We start from the raw sequence: 18,818 nt of genomic DNA, 5'->3' as shown, positions 1-18,818 counted from the left end.
AATCTCCCATTAATGAATATTTGTCCCTTCCTCCCTCACCTGTCCTGTGTATACACACATCAAAGAGCTGCATCTCAGTTCAGTGATGGATTATGTGAAGGCTGCTCAATGACAGATACATGTTTCTAAGGCATCCATTGCATTTTCAGAAGCAATTCAGGTTTCAAGGGGTCTATTTGCAGAGGGGAACTATGAGCATGAGTCTAACATACACTCACCACTGCCCTGTAGAAACTTCTTGCTTTACACACTAGCCCTTGGACTCTTCCAGGGCTTAAATTGCCAGAGGAATTTGGTGCTACATATGGAAAGCTTTACCGCTCTGCCACCCTCTTAAACTTCCAACCCTCAGGTCCTCATGTTTCCGGTACTATTAAGAAAGGTATGCAGGCACATGGAATGGGTCTCAGAGCAATCAATGCACTATGTGCCCTAAGTATCATACAGAAAAGCTTCTGCATGAGCAAAATATGCCCTAAGACTTGCCTCTTTCATGGTCAAATGCAGTAAAACTAGACTTTTAAAGCATCAGGTGCTTTTGGAAATGTTACAGCTGAATCCACAAATTGATTTCTACTTGTATGGTGCATTAAGCACTTTCTGAATATGAAGTATCATATGAATTAAATATGCTTTTATGTGCACAAAGAAGGTGGCAGGAGGCTCTAAGTGGAGGTTTCCCAGTTTCCTCACTGCTGTGGACAAATTCCTTTATACTTCATTCAGTATGTCCTATGTAGCACCCTGTTCTGTCAGCTCCCTGATTTACTCCAGGGTGCATGGGAGGGACCTGCTGAGAACTAAAACCTCCTCAGGTGTGGGCTCTGTGCACTGAGCCATGTGCTGCTAAAACTGGTCCTGCACTAGGACTTCCCTTTACCATCAATCCATGATTATTATTTGTGTGACCCCACCAAATCCTGTTTCAAGAATGTGCTTCCCCATACAGGTCTCTAACAAACTCCTACCATAATACCATAAAATAAGTCAATAAATTAGTATTATTTCCTCCTTCCTTGTATTTTGCATTAACCACCTTGACTGACAGCTGGTACCTAAACCCCCCTAATCTGAGCACTTGAGCAACTTCACTTAAGTAACCTCCATCTTTCTGTGCTTCTAACTTTCTACTGCTTGTCATTCTCACTTGTCAAATTTTGTCTGAAGTCGATTGTGAACTGCATAATGGTTTATTTTTATGTAGTCTAGGAAATGCTCAGTACAGTACCAGAACTCAGAAACAGCCTATTTATAGAATACTTATCAGCACAGTACTTAATATCTTAAACTCTACAGATTACTTTAGTCTCCTATGTATAAACCCCAGGAATATTGAAACACCCACTACGATAGGTAAATTGGATATAAGTCCTAGCAAAGAACATGCATGGAAGACCAATCTGATCACATGATTGTAAAAAAATTTAGGAGTCAAGTGAAAACACATGAATAATTCTTTCCTTCTGTTTCATGAATCAAAATCTATTTCTCTAGGACAAATGATATATCAAAATGCTGAATTTTGCCTTCCTATATTTTTTTTTAAATTTGGATTTTTAGAGAAGAAATAATAATAGTTACACCAACATGTGATCAGTATTCTCCTATTCATAATTTTGTATATATCTATTCCCCCTCCAAAAAGTTAGTATTTTGGCAGTACCTTTTGTAGTCTTTAGGTACTAAATTAACAGCTGAAGAAAATTAATTCCCTTGTTTTATCTTATTGAAGAGCAGCAATAAATGTACAAGTCTCCTTCTCCTTCAGAAACTGAGCTGACTAACCCTGTCTTGACTGGACTATTCCAGTAGTGAAAAATGTGATCTCTAAGCTCATTCAATATTACGTTTTTTTCTTGTGACCTGCCTACCAGGAATTTTGCTGATAATGCCAATTTATTTCACTTAAGACAGTGATTAGTCAAAAGTCAGGGAAAAATTTCAGTCAGTGCAATGTGGTTTGAATTGAACTTTGTTTGACTTTTGACTCCTGCTGAGAGTTATATAGAGTAGAAATATATTCAGAGTGGTACCGTCAAGTTAAAAAAAGAAACAAATGAGGAACTGGACATTGTTGTTTATGGATGCAGTGGAGAAAAACCATGAGCAGGCAAACATAGTTGAGAACAAGGTATGAAAGGGCTTGTTATAAGTTATATGGGAGGAAAAATATTTTTTAGTTATGAACAAATCCTTAGCAATGGCTTTTATAAGATAGTTCTGAGTAGTCAAGTGTGCAAGATAAAGCTGCACAGGTTGATCAAACTAATACAATGAGAAATTGTGAAATGAAAAATCCAAAGGCTTGCTGACCTTGGCAGCATTATAGAAGCAATCTTTACATAAGAATGAAGTGTTCTTAGATTATTTCTCCCAATATATTATGTTTTAAACACACTTTTACTTCACTTTTGTAGAGCTTTGAAATCTCCAAGTGAAAAGTGCTATGTCCAGTTATGAGAATTAAATATGAAAATATATGTATCTCTTTGTCCCAGCTATCACTTTTCTTGAAGGTACATATTTACAGCTGATAATGCAACGTAAATCCCCCATTGCCCTTATGCAACTTGGTTAAGCTCTGTTACGCCCTCTGGACATCAGCCAGGGCTCTCTCCACATTATTAGTTTTTTGAATATAGGCCACTTTCTTGCCTTTAAAATGAAATTAGATCAGTCATTTCCTAGGAGGGTGGGGAGAAAGTAGCAGAATACTGAAGGATGAATACTGACGCAAGGATGCTGACTCCCACACTTACAGGGACTGTGCAAGCCTCCTTAGTCCAAGTTTGCAGAATTAGGGCTTGAAGGGATTTGAATTAACAACAACAAAAAGAGGAGCTGCTGGCACAGAGGGAGGAAGGATGCCATGGCATTCACAATGGCAATATTCACAAAAATAGGTTGATCTTCACCTAAGCAAGGTGAACTTTGGCACTAAGCAAGCCAAAGGCAGGAAGTATTTAAGAGCCCCCAAAACCTTTCCTTATATTCGTATAACGAAAAAGGAACCAATATGCAGAAAGATAGGCAGAGAGCACATGGCTCAATTTTCACAGGACTTTTTTTTAAGGTAAACATTTATTTAATATCTTTGCCATAAAGGACATCAAGGCTTCAGGATGAAAGTCAAACTGTTCTCCAAGCTGACGTATCGGAGCATATTTCAAGCAATGATTCAGCATTTCCACTCTGAGGACATCCATGTTACAAGATGTTATAAAACCACCTCATACACAAGGTGGCATAAACCATCTACATTCTCTACTCTCACCAGGCATCATCTAAAATTCCCAGCAAACTAGAGTGAAGACTAGATGCAGTTTACCTAATTTTAACTATTTATAGGAATTATTAATATTTATAATAACACCCAACAATTATTAGAGATTTATTTAAAAATCTGAAAGCAATTCATTTATATATGGTCATACTTTGTCTTTAAAAGAGGGAATATTGACTAGCTAAATTAAATGCTAGCAATTCAATATGGAGAGATGCAGTATTTGTCTTTATTCTTAACAGTTTATTCCCTGCCACTACTTCTTTTTCATTACTTTCAACTTCCTTGAGGCAGGCTTGATTTTCTTGCTATTTCCCTAAACCCTGAGAGCTCCCAGTCTGAGGCAACAGGTTTTTTAGAACTCGTTCTAAGGTAACAGCAATCAAAAAGTGCTGCTTTGAAACAAAGCAATCCACGTGTTTTCAACAACTGCTTCTCCATCCAACGAAGTGCCTGAAACCTCACATTCCCTGCGGCACAGATAATCTTAAGAGCAGTCTGCTGCTCTACAGCTAAATCCAAGCTTTTGCAAAGGAATTGCCTCTCCCTCCAGCAATCCTAGGCAGAGTGGAACTGGCAGTTTTATGCCTTTCTGTACCAACAGTTTTATCTGAAACGTTCGTATGCATTATTCCTTCCACAGGAAGGGAGCCTAGCTCTGTAGGAAGCCTAGTGAAGTGCTCCATTTGGGGAGGTGATACAGAGATGAAAACAGCAATAGGTATTTGGCTGATTCAAGGCTAGGTACCATCCTGACTAGAATGTTTAGTCTTCTAATGACACATAGACAACATATCTGCCCATTCTTGGAAAATATATAAAATATACTTTTTGCTGTCTCCCTACCATACTCATAAGAATAGCATTTTTAAAGAAAAAGCAACATAGATATGGACGCCCTGAGTGAAATCCAGATTGCCCTTTTTGCACCAACAGAATCCACATCAGTAAATGAAAAGCAGGATTTAACTCCATATTTTTGATACTGCCTTCATCAGTAACATGATTGTGGCTTTATAACGTAAAATATCATTCCAATAAAATATTAAGAATGCAAGTCATCAAAATACAAAAATGATTCATTACAATGACGTTAAGTAAAAACAGTAGCATTTTATACAGCAATTTGTTTACTCTTGTCGAAAGTTCCCACACTTTACTGCACTTAGGTGCACACACTCTGACACAGGGTACTGTGCAAGTAAAACTTGTTGGAGTCTTCAAAAATAGCCATCTGCTACAGGCACCACATTTTGGTACCTCTGCATAGATGCTCTAGGTATGTACCATCATTTCAATATTCAGTTCTTTACCCATTAACCTGGCCAGACCATCTGGACACCTTAATGAATCTATTAATGAATATCAATCCTCTAATCAGCACATGAAATCTCATAGGTACTCACCCTGCAAACTGGGCACTGCCAGTGACTACTGCTGTCTCTAAGCCTGAACTCATCAGACAAACACTTGGAATGATACACACGAAAACACAGGTCACATATCAACACCTCTCCAGGCAAATGGCATTCAAAACAATACCAGTCATGATTTTCTGTTTCCCAGTCCTACAAAAAATACAAAATATTTTGGTATGACATTCTGTCAAAATCTGCAGGAACTAAGAACAAAATTGATATGTCTTGAAATCCAGCAGCAATTAGACATTATAAACATTTTAAGTGGTGTATAATGTTTAAAAAACAGGGGAAAACCTATGTGCTTAAAGATCTTCATCAATTTAATACACACTAACGCCAATAAAATATGAATGCCAAGTTTTAGTTTTTTCAAGTGTCTGATTAGTTACAATTTCAAATATGAGCTCTGTCCACAATGAAAAGTGGGTTTGTTTTCTACCTTTGTGTAAAACATTTGTTGACCTCTCTGTATTAGACTGCAAACAAAAGTTTGTGCACCTCAACAGACCATACCTATTTTCTTGGACTATTTCCCTTAGTTTGATTGTTACAGTATATTTTCAACTGTAATTTTCTGAAGGGCGGTCCCTTCCAGTCTCTACTGTCTTAAAACTGACAACTTTTCAGCATTGAAGTGTTGAGTTACAAGAAATAAATGAAATCATGAACCAATTACTGCAAGAAATGTTTCTGCTAAGCAATCCCAATGCAATTCAAAAAATATAAAATGTTTCACTTGCCGTGCTCAAATAGCACCAGGCTCATTCCTGAAACATTCTACAGAAGACAAAGGATATGGTTCTGTGATGCACAGATGTCTTTAATATACTCTTCCTTGAAAATTCACCCCCAACGGCCAAATTCTGACCTTTGAAACATGTGCACAAGCTTTGCTGAAATAAATGAGAGCAGCATGCATATAATTTGGAAGCAGAATTTTGCTCTAGGAATCTATAGTTCTAAAACCAAGCAGAATTGCCAGTGGCCACTGTTAAATGTTTATGTTTGTTATCTGAAATGCCACAGTTTTCCCTACACTTAGAAGACAAAATAGCTGTCATATCTCAGATAAAACTCCCAATGCCTTTTCATGTCAAATGTCACTTTTCAATGGGTTCAGATCTCTGAAAAAATTACTCCTATTCTTCAATAAATTATCTCGGTAAAAATCAGATCAAGCTATTTTTAATGTCATGTTGTAAAGGTGGAGTTAGCAATTCCCACCAACTGCCAGAGCTGGCATTTGTCTGATTTTCATTATTCTGTGTCTGGGAACTACAGTCCTTGTGTGAAAGGTCTCCTCCAGCGGAGCAGCGTAAGAAGTGCCACACACAAGTGGCGCTTCCAGTCCCTTCTGCTGAAGAGCAGCCGTGTTGTGTACAGAACTCATCTGACCAGAGCCCCCATGAACACAAGAGATTCTGGGACAGCCTCAACCCAAACTGCCTGCACTAAAGTTTATGTACCATGAATGTTGGATTGCAGGGGCAGCAAGTTTAGAGGAGAAAAACTGCCCTATGGAATTGTAACCAGTGATTTTTGAACTCAGAACTTTGCCCTCCTTTGTTGTGCAGATTAACAGAGTAACTTGACCTGTTATCATTTCTCCTAATTTCATTTTATTGGCAAATTCTGTATATCTCAAAATGGCATAACACCACCAAATTTGGCTGTAAAGAACACTTTCTTGTTTCACCAAATCTTTCCCCTTCCAAAGTCCAGTGGCCGTGTACTTTGGGAGTCCTTTCTTTAGGATATTTTGTAAACAACTAAAGATACTGCATTATTGGTGAACTTGATTTGCCTGCAGACTGAGAAAAATCAGGATAAAGTAGTGGTTTTTATTTCTTTTATATTAACTGTATGTATGAAATGAAAAAAAAAAATCAGGTGGCAGTAATGGGCCAATTAAGCAAGAAAAATAATCAGTTTTGGTTGAAGGTATGTTAGATAAAAATTAAACTGAGAAGACCCTAACAGGTCCTGCAATTTCACCACAGAATCAGGATACCAGGATTCTTAATTTTTGTTTGCACTAGTTACGTATTCCTATCTCCCAGATATTCCATTGTTAAGAAATATGCTGGCAAAGAGATGTGGAATTTCATAAACATACGGAAATATATTTGCTGGCAAGAAAAATCATACACTCAAGCCAGAATCCATGACGTTAAATAAAACACCAGAAGAAGCTTCCTTCAGTATTCACACGGTAAAGTTTTGAAAACCTCATTCTTTCTAAATACAAGGTTTTTCACAGAAAAATGTTTTAGTTTAATGCAGTATATTTAGTGCATAAGTATACATAAAACATTAATTTGTGCAATATATTTGAAAAGCTAATAAAAAAAGATTTAAAAAGGAACATAACCCTTGTGGACAACTGCCCTATTGACTTCAATAGCGAGGTCAGAGGAATTAATTTTCCTCCAGCAACAATGAAATGCTGGTCATTGCTTCTCTCGGTTTACCTACGTGTGAATGGGAGGGGAATGTGCTCCCAGCACTTTGTTGGTTTGGGGTTTTTTTGTTTTTTTTCATGCAGGAAATGGGATTAGTTTAAGTGTGCCCAGCTCCGGCTGCCAGCGCTCGGGGTCGGGCAGGTCAGGGCGCTCCTGCAGCCGCAGGCGCGGCGGGGCTGCAGTTCCCGCTCGCACCGCCAGGTGTCGCCGGCCGCTCCCGAAAGCAGCGGCCCAAGGGCGGCCGCGGTGACAGCGCCCGGAGCTGCGACATCCGAGCGGCCGCGGCCAGCCCCGGGAGCCCGCCGGACACACGGCACGCACACTGAACCCGGGACCGGGAGTGATATGGATGATGGTGGTGGCTAAGAGAGTAGACTAAGCTATCCTAATGGAAGACAGAAACGTAATAGAAAATATGACAGAATTCAAAACCACATAGTGCAAAAATTGTTCACCTTGTTTTTTGCTGCTGTCTGGGAAAAAGGCTGCATACCGTAGGCCTTTCAAAATAAAAACAAAACAAACTTTGTATCTATACTGTAAGCCATCTGATTATCAGGATATACACAAGGCTAGAAAGAATTCATGCACAGTGACCAGGAAATCAATCTGTTAGTTCTAACTTTTGGTTGCACACATTTCCTCCTGCATTCCTGGAATGCTACCTGACACTTTCACCACATTTTACTTCTTTAAAATATCCCAAATATGATTAAAAGAACCCAGCACCCATCATTCTTATCCATATACACACCCACCACCAGGCCAATTTAAAAATCATCAAGAATATTAATGATTGTTAATTAATGCACTCTCTTTGATACATAAACCTTCTCTGGGCATCTAAAAAAGATCCTTCTAACATAATTTACTGCATAGGGAGTGGCCCCACCAAAATTAAAGCAACACCTTTGCTGCATATTATCAAAGGTTAGGCTATCATTAAAACTCACAGTCCGTATTTGTGTATAAAAGGTGAGACATTTTCCCAGGGCCACGCAGACTGAAGGAAGGATCTCCGCCACAGGGACTCCGTTTCCTGACGCAGGGCAGGGAAGGCCTCCCAGGTCACTGTGCTGGCAGACAAAGGGAATCCTCTGCTGCCTGCCCAAGTTCAGCGGTTCAGCGGCACCAGTGACTGGCCCCGAGAGGGAGCGGATTTGGCAGCAAAGGTGCCTAACTCAGATCCAACGGGAGGCCTTCCCCCTTCGTTCTGCCCAGCTGCCTGCTGTGTTTGTAAATCTATGCATCAGCCGGGCAGCAAATGTGTTTGGGGGACTGCGTGTAATAGCCAAAGAGCTATGCTCTGTTAAGCAGAGTGGGATCTTGCAATCATATGGGTCACATGTGGTCACTTGTTCTTTATATTCAAATCTGTCAAACATTGTATCATAAAGGTCACTTTGCACTGACATAAATAGCTGAGATTTCTCAGCAACATGAGCGAAGCACTGCAACAATTTCAAAAATACAACTTAATTTATGACCGGTACGTAAGCTTACTTTTGTTTGTCATTTGTCTTAAGTAGGTTGTCTTAAAGAAAATACATACATTTATTCTGTAAGTACAGAAAAATAACACGGAATAGAAAATGTCAGGCTATCCAGAACATTTGACAATTTAAATACAGATAAACCCAACAGAAAGGAATGAATCATCATGTCGTAGCCTTTACTGTAAAATAAAATACATAGTTGTTGTCAAGGAAAGAATAATTTTAGTGCACAAAGAAAATGTCCATTATAATGCAAATGTACATGGAAAAGAAATGCTTACTCATTAGTAATGGAGATTTACTTAGCTGTAATTGAAATAGGGAATCTGTATGTTGGAGAATGTGACATCCTGCTGTACAATTAGCATACCATTAAGTAGGAGATGTGAAGCACATACTGACAGTAAAATTAACAATAACTTAAAGGTCACAATTGTAACTATTAGGTCACTTCCATACCACAGCAAGCCCGTAATTATTGTAAAAAAAAATATGTTAAAACAAGTAATAAATTTTCATTTTCATATAAAGTATATGTAGGCATAGCACACGAAAACAGTATAGCCTCCTTTCTTACACTTTGTCTAAAAGGACCACTTTGCCTTTTTATAATGCACATTCCATTAACATAGCTCATTTCTTACCTGTTAATCTGGTTTCTCCAAGTCCCTTAATGGTAGCCCAGATACTCGGTATTAAGTCACTCTACTATCAGGTGGAGAGAGGAAAAGGGAGGGGGAAAAAAGCAAAACTCTATTCATGAAACTCCCCTTTATGGGGATTTGCTGGTTTCACACTGTTGAACTAGATTTCCCAAACAATCCAAATTATGGATATCCTTTGGACCCAACCAGTAAGCTAAAAAAAAAGGGTCACATATATGGGAAAGACAGTTATAAGTCAGTTACCCCTTTGGCACAATCATGTTTATTTGAGAATAATATACATACAGTTCTGTTGTCCTAAATTCAATATGATGCAAATGAAGGAAACAATTTCCCATGGAGTTCATGGTTCCCAGCATTTCCTGTGTGGCATTTGTCCCATAGCACTCTTTGCACGTTTTTTTCCCCCAGGTGTTCTGTTTTAAGTGCTTCTCCAGAGCTTCTTTAACGTGCATGCTGCTGTGGTGTTCCTCTCTCTCTCCCCCCTACACTCACGTACACACAGCTCCTTCCAGATCACCGGATTTTCATTCAGACCCACCTGTGCACAAACTCCTTGTCAGCCCTGCATGGTGTCTATGCTTTAACAGTCCCTAGAGCTCCAGCTGTCCAGTGGATAAGAAACTTAGAGCAGTTTTTCACTGGTCTAAAGGAAGAGTATTTGCAGACACACAGCAGACTTCACCAACTGTGTATTGTAACAATTTTGGTCTGTCACAGAGGTGGAATCTAGAATGGCAAAGAGGTCCATGCCAGAAGAAAGAAGTCGTTTACAAAATACAAATTATTTAAAAATGGTAGTATTTGCATGCTACATTTATTTCAAGACATCTTCAAATCACTAGCCCAAGATTTTAGTGTAATCTTTCCATGACTATTTCATAACCCTTTAAAGAATGTCAATAAATGATTTCCTACTATTTCTTAGATTCCTATTTCTTTAACATGTAATGAGATAGGCCATGCTCAATTTAAAGATATAATTTCTGAAGCAAATGTTCTGGATTCTGGTATTTTAGGATTTGGGAACAGCCATAAGGAACACTTCCATCTCTTCTCACCTCTATCAGCTTTAACATCAGAGTTCTTCACATTTCCCCCCCTTCAACTAAAAGAGAAGCTTTTAAAATCTTGTTTTTTGATGTTAGGTTTCTTTGCTGGCCTTCAGCAATTCTTCACTGGAACCCAACAAAGCTGACCACCAGTCCCTATCAAGTAGAAAGATACACTGAAATAAATGCCTCGCACATGAATGATGCTTTTTTTTTTTTTCCCCCACATCTTTGATTTTGCTTAGGTTTTGCAACGTGCATTCATCATCATCTGCTGTTGGGAAGTAATTCCTATCTTCTCTACTTAATCTTTCATATTTCAAATTTTCTGCTGTAAATTAAAAGCCTTTATTATACTAAAAAGTGGTGGTACTGCATTCTAGCATGGATGTATCTACCATCTCATTACTCTTCTCTGGTATCCGGGTCCTCTCCTTAAGAGGACTCAGAGTATGCTGCAGGAACCTATGCCCCCACAAAGCAGCATCTATTTCTGTCTAAACACGTTTTCCATTCTTAATAAATCAGTTCCTTTCTGTCTTTTTCAGGCAGCATCTGCTCTATCAAAGCTTTCTCAATTAGACATGAGCTTTACTAAAGGTAATTGCTAAAACCTTGCAGTACATCTCTATGACTCATGAATATCAGGAACCGTGGTGGGGGTGCATTACCTATGAGACTTCAGTCCTCCAGCAAAAAACCTGAAGAAATGCTTTTTACTTGTATATTTGTTGCAAATAGCTACTGCCCACTTCATTGGTCTGTTCTGTACTTCTCTTAAGATGTAAATACCATAATCTGTGCCCCACAAAAAAGGCAGCCTGAAACAGGCTTGGACAGGAGCAGTTGTTAGCAGCCCTTATGAGCTGCAGAAATGCTAAACCAGCATTTAGCTCAGCTTTGAAATGCCCCCCTTTGCCCATCTATCACTGCTTTTGCAATTCTGTTCAACTTCCAAGTAACTGCTCTGTAGTAAGAGGAGTTTACAAAGTGTGGCTGATTATCTGTAGAACTGCAGAGATTGGAGCCTTACTCCTTTTTTTTTTTCAGACAGTGTAAGTGCACGTGGTGCGTGCACACTGGCCTCTATTTTAAACAGGCTGTACCTCGCTGGGTACAGTAGCCAGTAAGAATCTCCAGATTATCAGGGGTTTCTGGCAGATGTACTGGTTTCCACTCAGACACCAGCATGCCCCAAATAATACCTGGGTTGAACAAACATAATGTGTCATGAAACACCATTCCCAGTATTTTTTCAAACGCAGTGGGGACACTGTGTATGTTTTTGACCAGAGGCCTTAGCCTGCTGTGAGGGCAGTCTTCCTACTGCCCTTTGGGTTAGCCTTCTCTTCATGCCACATCCCTGGCTCCATCTATTCCTTAGCAAGCATGAATCCTCCCGTAAACTTGCCTTCAGTAATCTGCTTTTATCTTTTCATCAGAACAATGATGAAATGGTTAGGCTTCAAACTGAGGAAGGTGTGATTAATTCCTTGATGGCTCAGAGGACTTACTCCATCTTTGCAGCAGGTAAATGGTGAGTTAGCCCTTTAATAAAGTATTTCCCTTTTATCATTGCTGTAAAGGATCCATATTTGATCAGGACAATTGCTTTCCAATGATAAAAGTTTCTTAGATCATCACATGTTTTACATTTAATGCTAGAGCAATGCTTTGGGGTAAATTCAGCATCAAAATAAGCTTATTTTCTCCCCTGCAGTTTTCCTGTATCCATGTGTTTACTAGATATATTTCTTCCTGTTTTGCATCTATGTTTTTCCTACTGCTTTTGCTCATCAAAAGTGCTCAGCAAATAAACATGCATACATCTCTCTTTCAAAGCCAAAAAGACTTCAGCAGCTAGAATCCCTTTGTGAAAATTGTTTCACTTTATCTTCTCCTTCTTTTTCTAGAAAACTACCACAGCAGGTAGCTACAATGTGTGCTTTTACAGACAGGATAATCTATTCATTCAGATCAGTTGCCTTTATAGATTCTTTTCTTTGTTGACCTGGGCTTTATCTTTAAAATGGATTCCCATAAACTGACTCTGTAGGACACTTTGTAGGTATTCATTATTCATATTTTATCACAAAGAAATCCAAAGTAATTATGATTCATGTCTTCACAACTATTGAGGCATCTTGCTTTATTTCAAGTACAATTATTTATTTGTTAATTATGGCCTAAGTTTTAGTGCCTCAGCAATTAATTGGAATTTCTTGTTTTACATGATTTTTAAATTCTCTTATTTTAGAAACTCTTTCTATTCTAAAAAGAACCAACACAAAATCATCAGGCAGGGGAGAGACCAAAATGTCCTTTTCCATAGTGCATATTAAAACACAGATGTATTTATGGGCTTGTAACAATCCATTTCTACTTTCTTCACCGGTAACTGCTTCCTCTAATGATGCACTGATGCAGGAAGATTCAGGTGCTGCAGACAATTCCACATACTCTCAGAACACTTTTGGCTTTCTTTCACTGAATTTAATCTGCAAGCCTAAGTTTGTCTAATTAACTTATTGCCAGTTTCTCTTAGAAGTCTTAAGCTTCTGGCAGAAACCACCCAAGTCTTCTCTGGATTCGTGCCAGGACAGGTAGATTTTTATTCCCCTTCCTACCTTGAAGCTGTGTTCTGGACAACTTGGGGTGATAGGCCCCAAAGTACAGAGCCAGGCTCTAGGTCCCAATGCTAAAGAAATGAGGTTTTTTTCAAGAAGTGTAGTAGCATGTCAGCAGCCAAACTAACTGCTTTAAACCCCTGTCACACTTATCTCAGATGAGATGTGCTCCTGAAGTAATGAATAAATCTCAATTTCCTTCCTAAGAAAATCGTGTTTGGGTAGTAGCAGTGTACATTATTTAAGGTGAGACAATACAAGTATTCTCTTCCAGGATATTAGAAATAGGAAATAATTTCAAGTGAAAATGTTTTTTTCTTTCTTTACGTTCCAAGAGAGTTCAAGGTTAACAGAAACTTTCAGCTTATCTCCTCAGAAACTGGATTCACTCTGCTATTAATGTCACAAATTTTGACTTAGGTGGAGCCAAGAGGAGGTCTGTAGGCTATTTTCATTAGGGAGATAAATCAGTGATGGAGTGAAGTATTTATCAGGTGCAATGCTTTTTATTTCCTCATTATGGTTTTGTTCCCCTAGAAAGAAGGTGAATCCAGACTAGAAATAAACCATCTCTTTTCTTGTAGTTCCAAGTCTCCTTTCAAGAACTGTGAACAAAAATGGTCTTCTTCCCTTTTCTTGCTTAAAATATGTTTACATTGCTTCTCTGGTCTTATTTTGTAGTGTTTCTTTAGGTTGATGTTTCAGCACACACAGAAACACTTCATCTGAACCAACAGCAGAACCTCCCTCCTACAAAGGTTCCTTAAATCTCTTCCCCATGTGTCCTGTGCTGTAGGTGTGGCTGGTATTGTTTCAGCTGTCAGAAAGGCACGAGGACTGCCTTTATTGTGAATGAAGCACGAATATTAATAAGCCCATAAAAGTCAATGACATTTCATTTAGTGACCAGCATGACATAATAATAAAAGATTCAAATCAGTTGCCAGAGATACAGAGCATTTTGAACCCACAAAGTTAATAAAAACAACACTACTAGGTCAGGGTGGGCACAAAAAGGTGCAAGATGCTTATTTTCGGAACAAACTCAAGATAGACTGATCTCTGTCATTATTCTGTTAGCATAATTTAAATCCCATAATGGAACCTTCACACAGACTAGTCTGACTAGTTTACTTCAAACCAATAGGTAAATTCTCATTCTTCAGAACACCCTTCCAATCAGAAAAGAACATTTTGTGAAATCTGTGAACAACATTATCAGTATCTCAACTCCAGAATGGAGAGTGAAAGCTTCAAAGAAGAATACAGCATTACATCAATTGAATTTTTTAAAGTCAAGTTGGCAAAGCTGAGAGAGGCAAGTGAAGATGCTGACAAGGTTGTTTCACCAGCTTAAAAGAAGCAGCATCTCTCTGCCATCAGATGGAGTCTACTAGTGTCACCTTCAGTAAGGTGAAGATCCTGCAAACAGTGTGAACTCCCTTTCCAGAGGAAAAAAAATAAGGATGAGCAGAGGAGAGAAAAGAAATACCCCTGAACAGATGGGAAGAGAAAAACAAGATTGGAAAAGGAATGCAGAGGATTGCTTACTATTCTTAACCCATCTGGAGGCAGGAAGAACCACTGGAATGGCTGTGAGGACACTCTCATGAGCTGCATGTTAACAGCCTTATTGCAAAGACAGAACAGGGTCTTGGCTTTAATGCAGAAAGAATTTCTCATCCATGAGTTGGGAATTCAGAATTCTAATTCGCTTCTCTAGGACAAAATAGTCCATGTTTTGATTTGATGATTTGAAAATATTTGCTTTTCTGAACTTTCACATATCCACTAAATTTTTGGTTTATTAATAAGCAGAATCACATCTGCAGTTTCTGACAATAATTTGCAAGAAAATCATTGCATTTAGCACATGGCAGATTGATTTAATGGCAGTCTTTTGAAAAATTAAGCTCTGAATGATGGGACCTTACAGGATGGAAAGACAGACAAAAAAGAAAGATTCAAAGAGTTTCAGAAGCTCATCTTCCTTGAGTGTTCTTGTGTGACCAAGCTGGTATGTGGCCTGACCTCAAAGCCTCCTCATACTCTCCCTGATGTGTGGTAATAAGGGATGGAAGACAGTTTGAATTTTTTCTCTCATGGGATCAATCATTAACTCTTTGCATCAGTGAATCACCAACTGTAAAGAACACTGGTACTTTCACAATAATTAGGAATCTATCTGGAACATTCCAGCCTGGAAAATTGTCAATTTCTTCAATATGTGAAAAATATTAACTAATATGGCTTGGGCTATGTTTGGCTTTAGATCAGTGAAATAACACAGGACTTTACATTAAAGGCCATACAGATGGATAAGGCAAATGGAGAATTTTTTTTAAACACTGAAGGAGATTTTTCTTCATTTGGTGTGACATGTTCTTCCTCTTTGTGCTCTCCAGTTGTAAGAGCTTTCATGATGAAGGCACTGGCTGTCACTATTGCTGTTTCATATTATCCTTCTGCTCCTAACTGAAATGAATGGGATGCATATTAAAACCATTCCTCAGCCTAGTTATTTAGAAGCCCCTAGCTTGCTAGAAGGAACTGGTAGCTATTCAAGCTGGTTTTGGATTGAGGTTTGGTTTTGTCTGTTGTTGTTTGGAGATTTTTATTATTTAAAATTTATTTTGTGTACAGAAAAGATTCAAACCCTCACAGTGACAGTTCTTAAGCTTTTTACAATTATCTTCATATTTATTGAAACTCAAGATGACATAGACAGTTCAAAAAACAGCTTCTGGCTACCAATACTGACCTAGCATGGAAAAATCAATATAATTACAAAAGCAATTAAGCATGGCAAGCAAGGAATCAAACCTTTGCTCAATCTAAAGTAATTTAGATTAACACAAACATAACAGCCAAAAATACTGCTTTCTTAGAGACTGATCCTAGTAAAATTGAACCTGCAACACATCAAATCACAAAAATAACTGGGTGTGTGCCTAAGGTCACTTGGGTTAACAAAATCACCTTCAAGACTCACCATGCTGACAGTGGGTTACTACAAATGTTAAAATGATGGGAATACAGACAGAGCAGAGAGATGGACTATTTAGGCAGCCTTGTGACTTATCTGGAGTCGCTTTGGGCAAGCACCAGTACTTTCTCCATTTAAAATACCTGGAAAAATCCCCAGTAATGAATTAGCACACTGAGAATACATGTGTGTGTTGGGAAAAACCACATTGCATCTGTAATGTTTTCTGAAAACAGGAAAAAGCAATGAAACTTCCCCTCCAAACAGTATCCTCTCCACTAAACTAAAACATCTTTAGAGGGAAGAATTGGAAAGGCAATAATTTAGATAGAGAGAGGACCAAATAAACAGGAAAATGACTGTAACTGACCCCCAAAGTCAGACTTAACTAGCCAGAAGAATTGCTGGCTCTTTCTATAAGCAATCAATTAAATGATCAGAAAACAGAACACTGTAAAAGAGTAATTTCTTGAAAATATAATCACCTTTTATGCATTTTTCAGTGAAGAAATAGCTCACAGTGCCTTAACTAAGTGTGAAGCCTCACTCTTCACATCTCATTAGGGAATTTGGCCACTATGAACCACTTTTAAACCACAGCAGTGCTGTGGGATGTGTTGCAATCAGATGCAAACAATGAACTCGTGTTATGAACACATCTCCATTTTAGAAGAGCACAATATTGTTTGGCTTTATGAACACATGAAAATTGAAATTATATATTCATAAAGCCTTTCTCTGGGTCAGAGCAATTTTATGACTTTAATCATGAGGAGAAGAATTAGCACATTAAATGCTCAAAATAGTTCAGTGCACACTGTCTGTAGAAAAATGTAAATGAGTAAGACAAACTAACCCTAAAAACTGTATCTAACACGCCCATAAAGCCACAGGACATCGGTACTTAAATTCAATTTCTTTTCTTGGGGTTAGACTGAGTACTATTTTACACAGATAAAAGTACATAAAAATCATGGCATATCAGAAAATAGTAATGAATAGGTAAGAAGATTCATTATTATTTTCTTGAAGAACTATGTTTCCTTTCTATTTTATCAACTGCACTGAAAACATAGTTAACAACACTGATTTGCAATTTTTTTTTCTAAATCCAAAGAGAAAGGGGATTTTTTTTATGCTGATAGTAAGTAGAATGTCCAAATTCCAGAAGTTCTGTGAGAAATAGAAATAAAGCATTCAGAAAGAAAGAAAAAAGTAAACTTCCATTACCAGACTTCAGGACTGACATTTCCCTTGCAAGGCAAGAAGCTGAAGAGATTTTGTTCAATTGTATAGTAATGGCATCAACAAACAGAAAAATGCAAAATTCCTAACTAAAATCCTGAATAAAAATGCAAAAGAAATTCTTCTCTCATTTATTTTGTGTCAAATGCATTAATCATCTGCAAGATAAGAACGCCTGTAAGATGAGAACACATTTTGAAAATGTGCAAAACATCTGGCAAATGAGCAAACAAAATGAATACCTGCACAAGCCCTGGAGGTATAATATTTGGAGCAAAGTTCTTGTAGAGGTACCAACCCTTAAATGTCTGCTGGAATACAGTACATTTCGCTACTGACACCACATTTTAGATTTACTAACTTATATAAAAATATTTCTCCCACATGTATCTGACAGAAAAAGAGAATAATTTTATACTCTTAAATATGATCGTTATTTTTTTCCCAGTTTTTCTGAACATTAATTTTCATGAGCTGTCCCTTTTGGAAGAGCCTCCTGATGCCCTCAAACTGTTTTGTCTTTGCACCTCAGCTTGTTATTTTGTATGATATTACTAAATATATGAGGTTTTGCTTAATTTTTTTACCACAGCTTCAACATACTACCAGAACAATGAGAGCAAAGCAGTGTAATTTTTCTGAAGGCTAAGAGTAACCCTATCAGATATCGTGTCCTTACTACATAGATCTATCTTTATGTCAGCCTATTGGATAGGGCAAATGTTTGGAAACCCCTAAGCAAGCACCACAGATTATCAAATGAATCTTTTCCAAATAGAGCTGTGTTTTCATAATCTCTATACTTTCAATTATTGTCACTATTTAGCCATCAGTCTGTAGTCACCATCACAACCAGTACTTTCAGGTCCTGTGGCATCCTCTAGTCAGGCACCTCTCACAGTAACAGACAAAGGTGCTCAGCAGTTTTGTGGCCAAGGCCAGTAATTTTTTTACTTACAAAAATTCAGATCCAAAACTTCAAAAGTGTAAAAAAACACCAAGCAAATACTCAAATAAAAAAAGGGGGGAGGGATGATAAGAATGTGTCCCTTTACTATCTCCTTGGGGCAGCCTGTATTTTCTGACTTCCACTGTGGTGCCAGGAAACAAGCTAAAATCCAAAAGCATTCCTGCACTGGTGTCAGGGTGGTGGATTGGTTCTTAAGTCCTCTCTTTCCATTGTGAGCTTTCCAAGTTCCAGTAGTACCAGTCAAACCAAATTTGACAATTATGTCAAGTGCTAAAGTTCGATGAGCCTGAAATCCCTATTTTAACATTAATAACCCTGCTTCATAGAGTTCCATCTCCTCCAAGCGAACCTCCAAAAAGAATTCAATGTGTTTGCCCTCACTGAAATGTAGCTTGAGCTCATGGTTCAACAGTCATTAGTACCAGATTTGAGCAGTGCTGAATTACAAAGAACTACAAACTGCTTCTTGATCAAGTGCAGACAAAGCCTCTGTAAAACCATCCAGTGTGTCCAAAGCAGGAACATACCAAACTTCATGGGTTTGCACCAATTTTCGAAGAATGGAAAATACTTGATCTGATGTCGAGTGATGACAATGTCACTTTGTTACT

At 38.2% G+C, this 18,818-nt stretch overlaps 1 protein-coding gene across 3 annotated transcripts in view; it reads right to left on the bottom strand.

Moving 5' to 3' along the window:
• Positions 1 to 18,818, bottom strand: part of ZMYND11 (zinc finger MYND-type containing 11) — a 105,548-nt gene that overhangs the window by 23,371 nt on the left and 63,359 nt on the right. The window contains exons 4-5 of one of the 3 annotated variants that reach the window (XM_032099446.1): positions 7,622 to 7,666; positions 4,690 to 4,851 (exon numbers count right to left, since the gene is read on the bottom strand). The exons of 1 other annotated variant lie outside the window; for it this stretch is intronic. In XM_032099446.1, coding sequence (XP_031955337.1) covers positions 4,690 to 4,851; positions 7,622 to 7,666 — 207 coding nt within the window. The remainder of the gene's footprint in view (positions 1 to 4,689; positions 4,852 to 7,621; positions 7,667 to 18,818) is intronic. One more of the 3 variants, XM_032099454.1, reaches the window with a different exon arrangement.

This window comes from Corvus moneduloides, chromosome 1 (genome assembly GCF_009650955.1).
Source record: "Corvus moneduloides isolate bCorMon1 chromosome 1, bCorMon1.pri, whole genome shotgun sequence".
Taxonomy (NCBI): domain Eukaryota; kingdom Metazoa; phylum Chordata; class Aves; order Passeriformes; family Corvidae; genus Corvus; species Corvus moneduloides.
The sequence above is the reverse complement of the archived record's forward strand: the minus strand, read 5'-3'. Positions and strand labels throughout refer to the sequence as shown.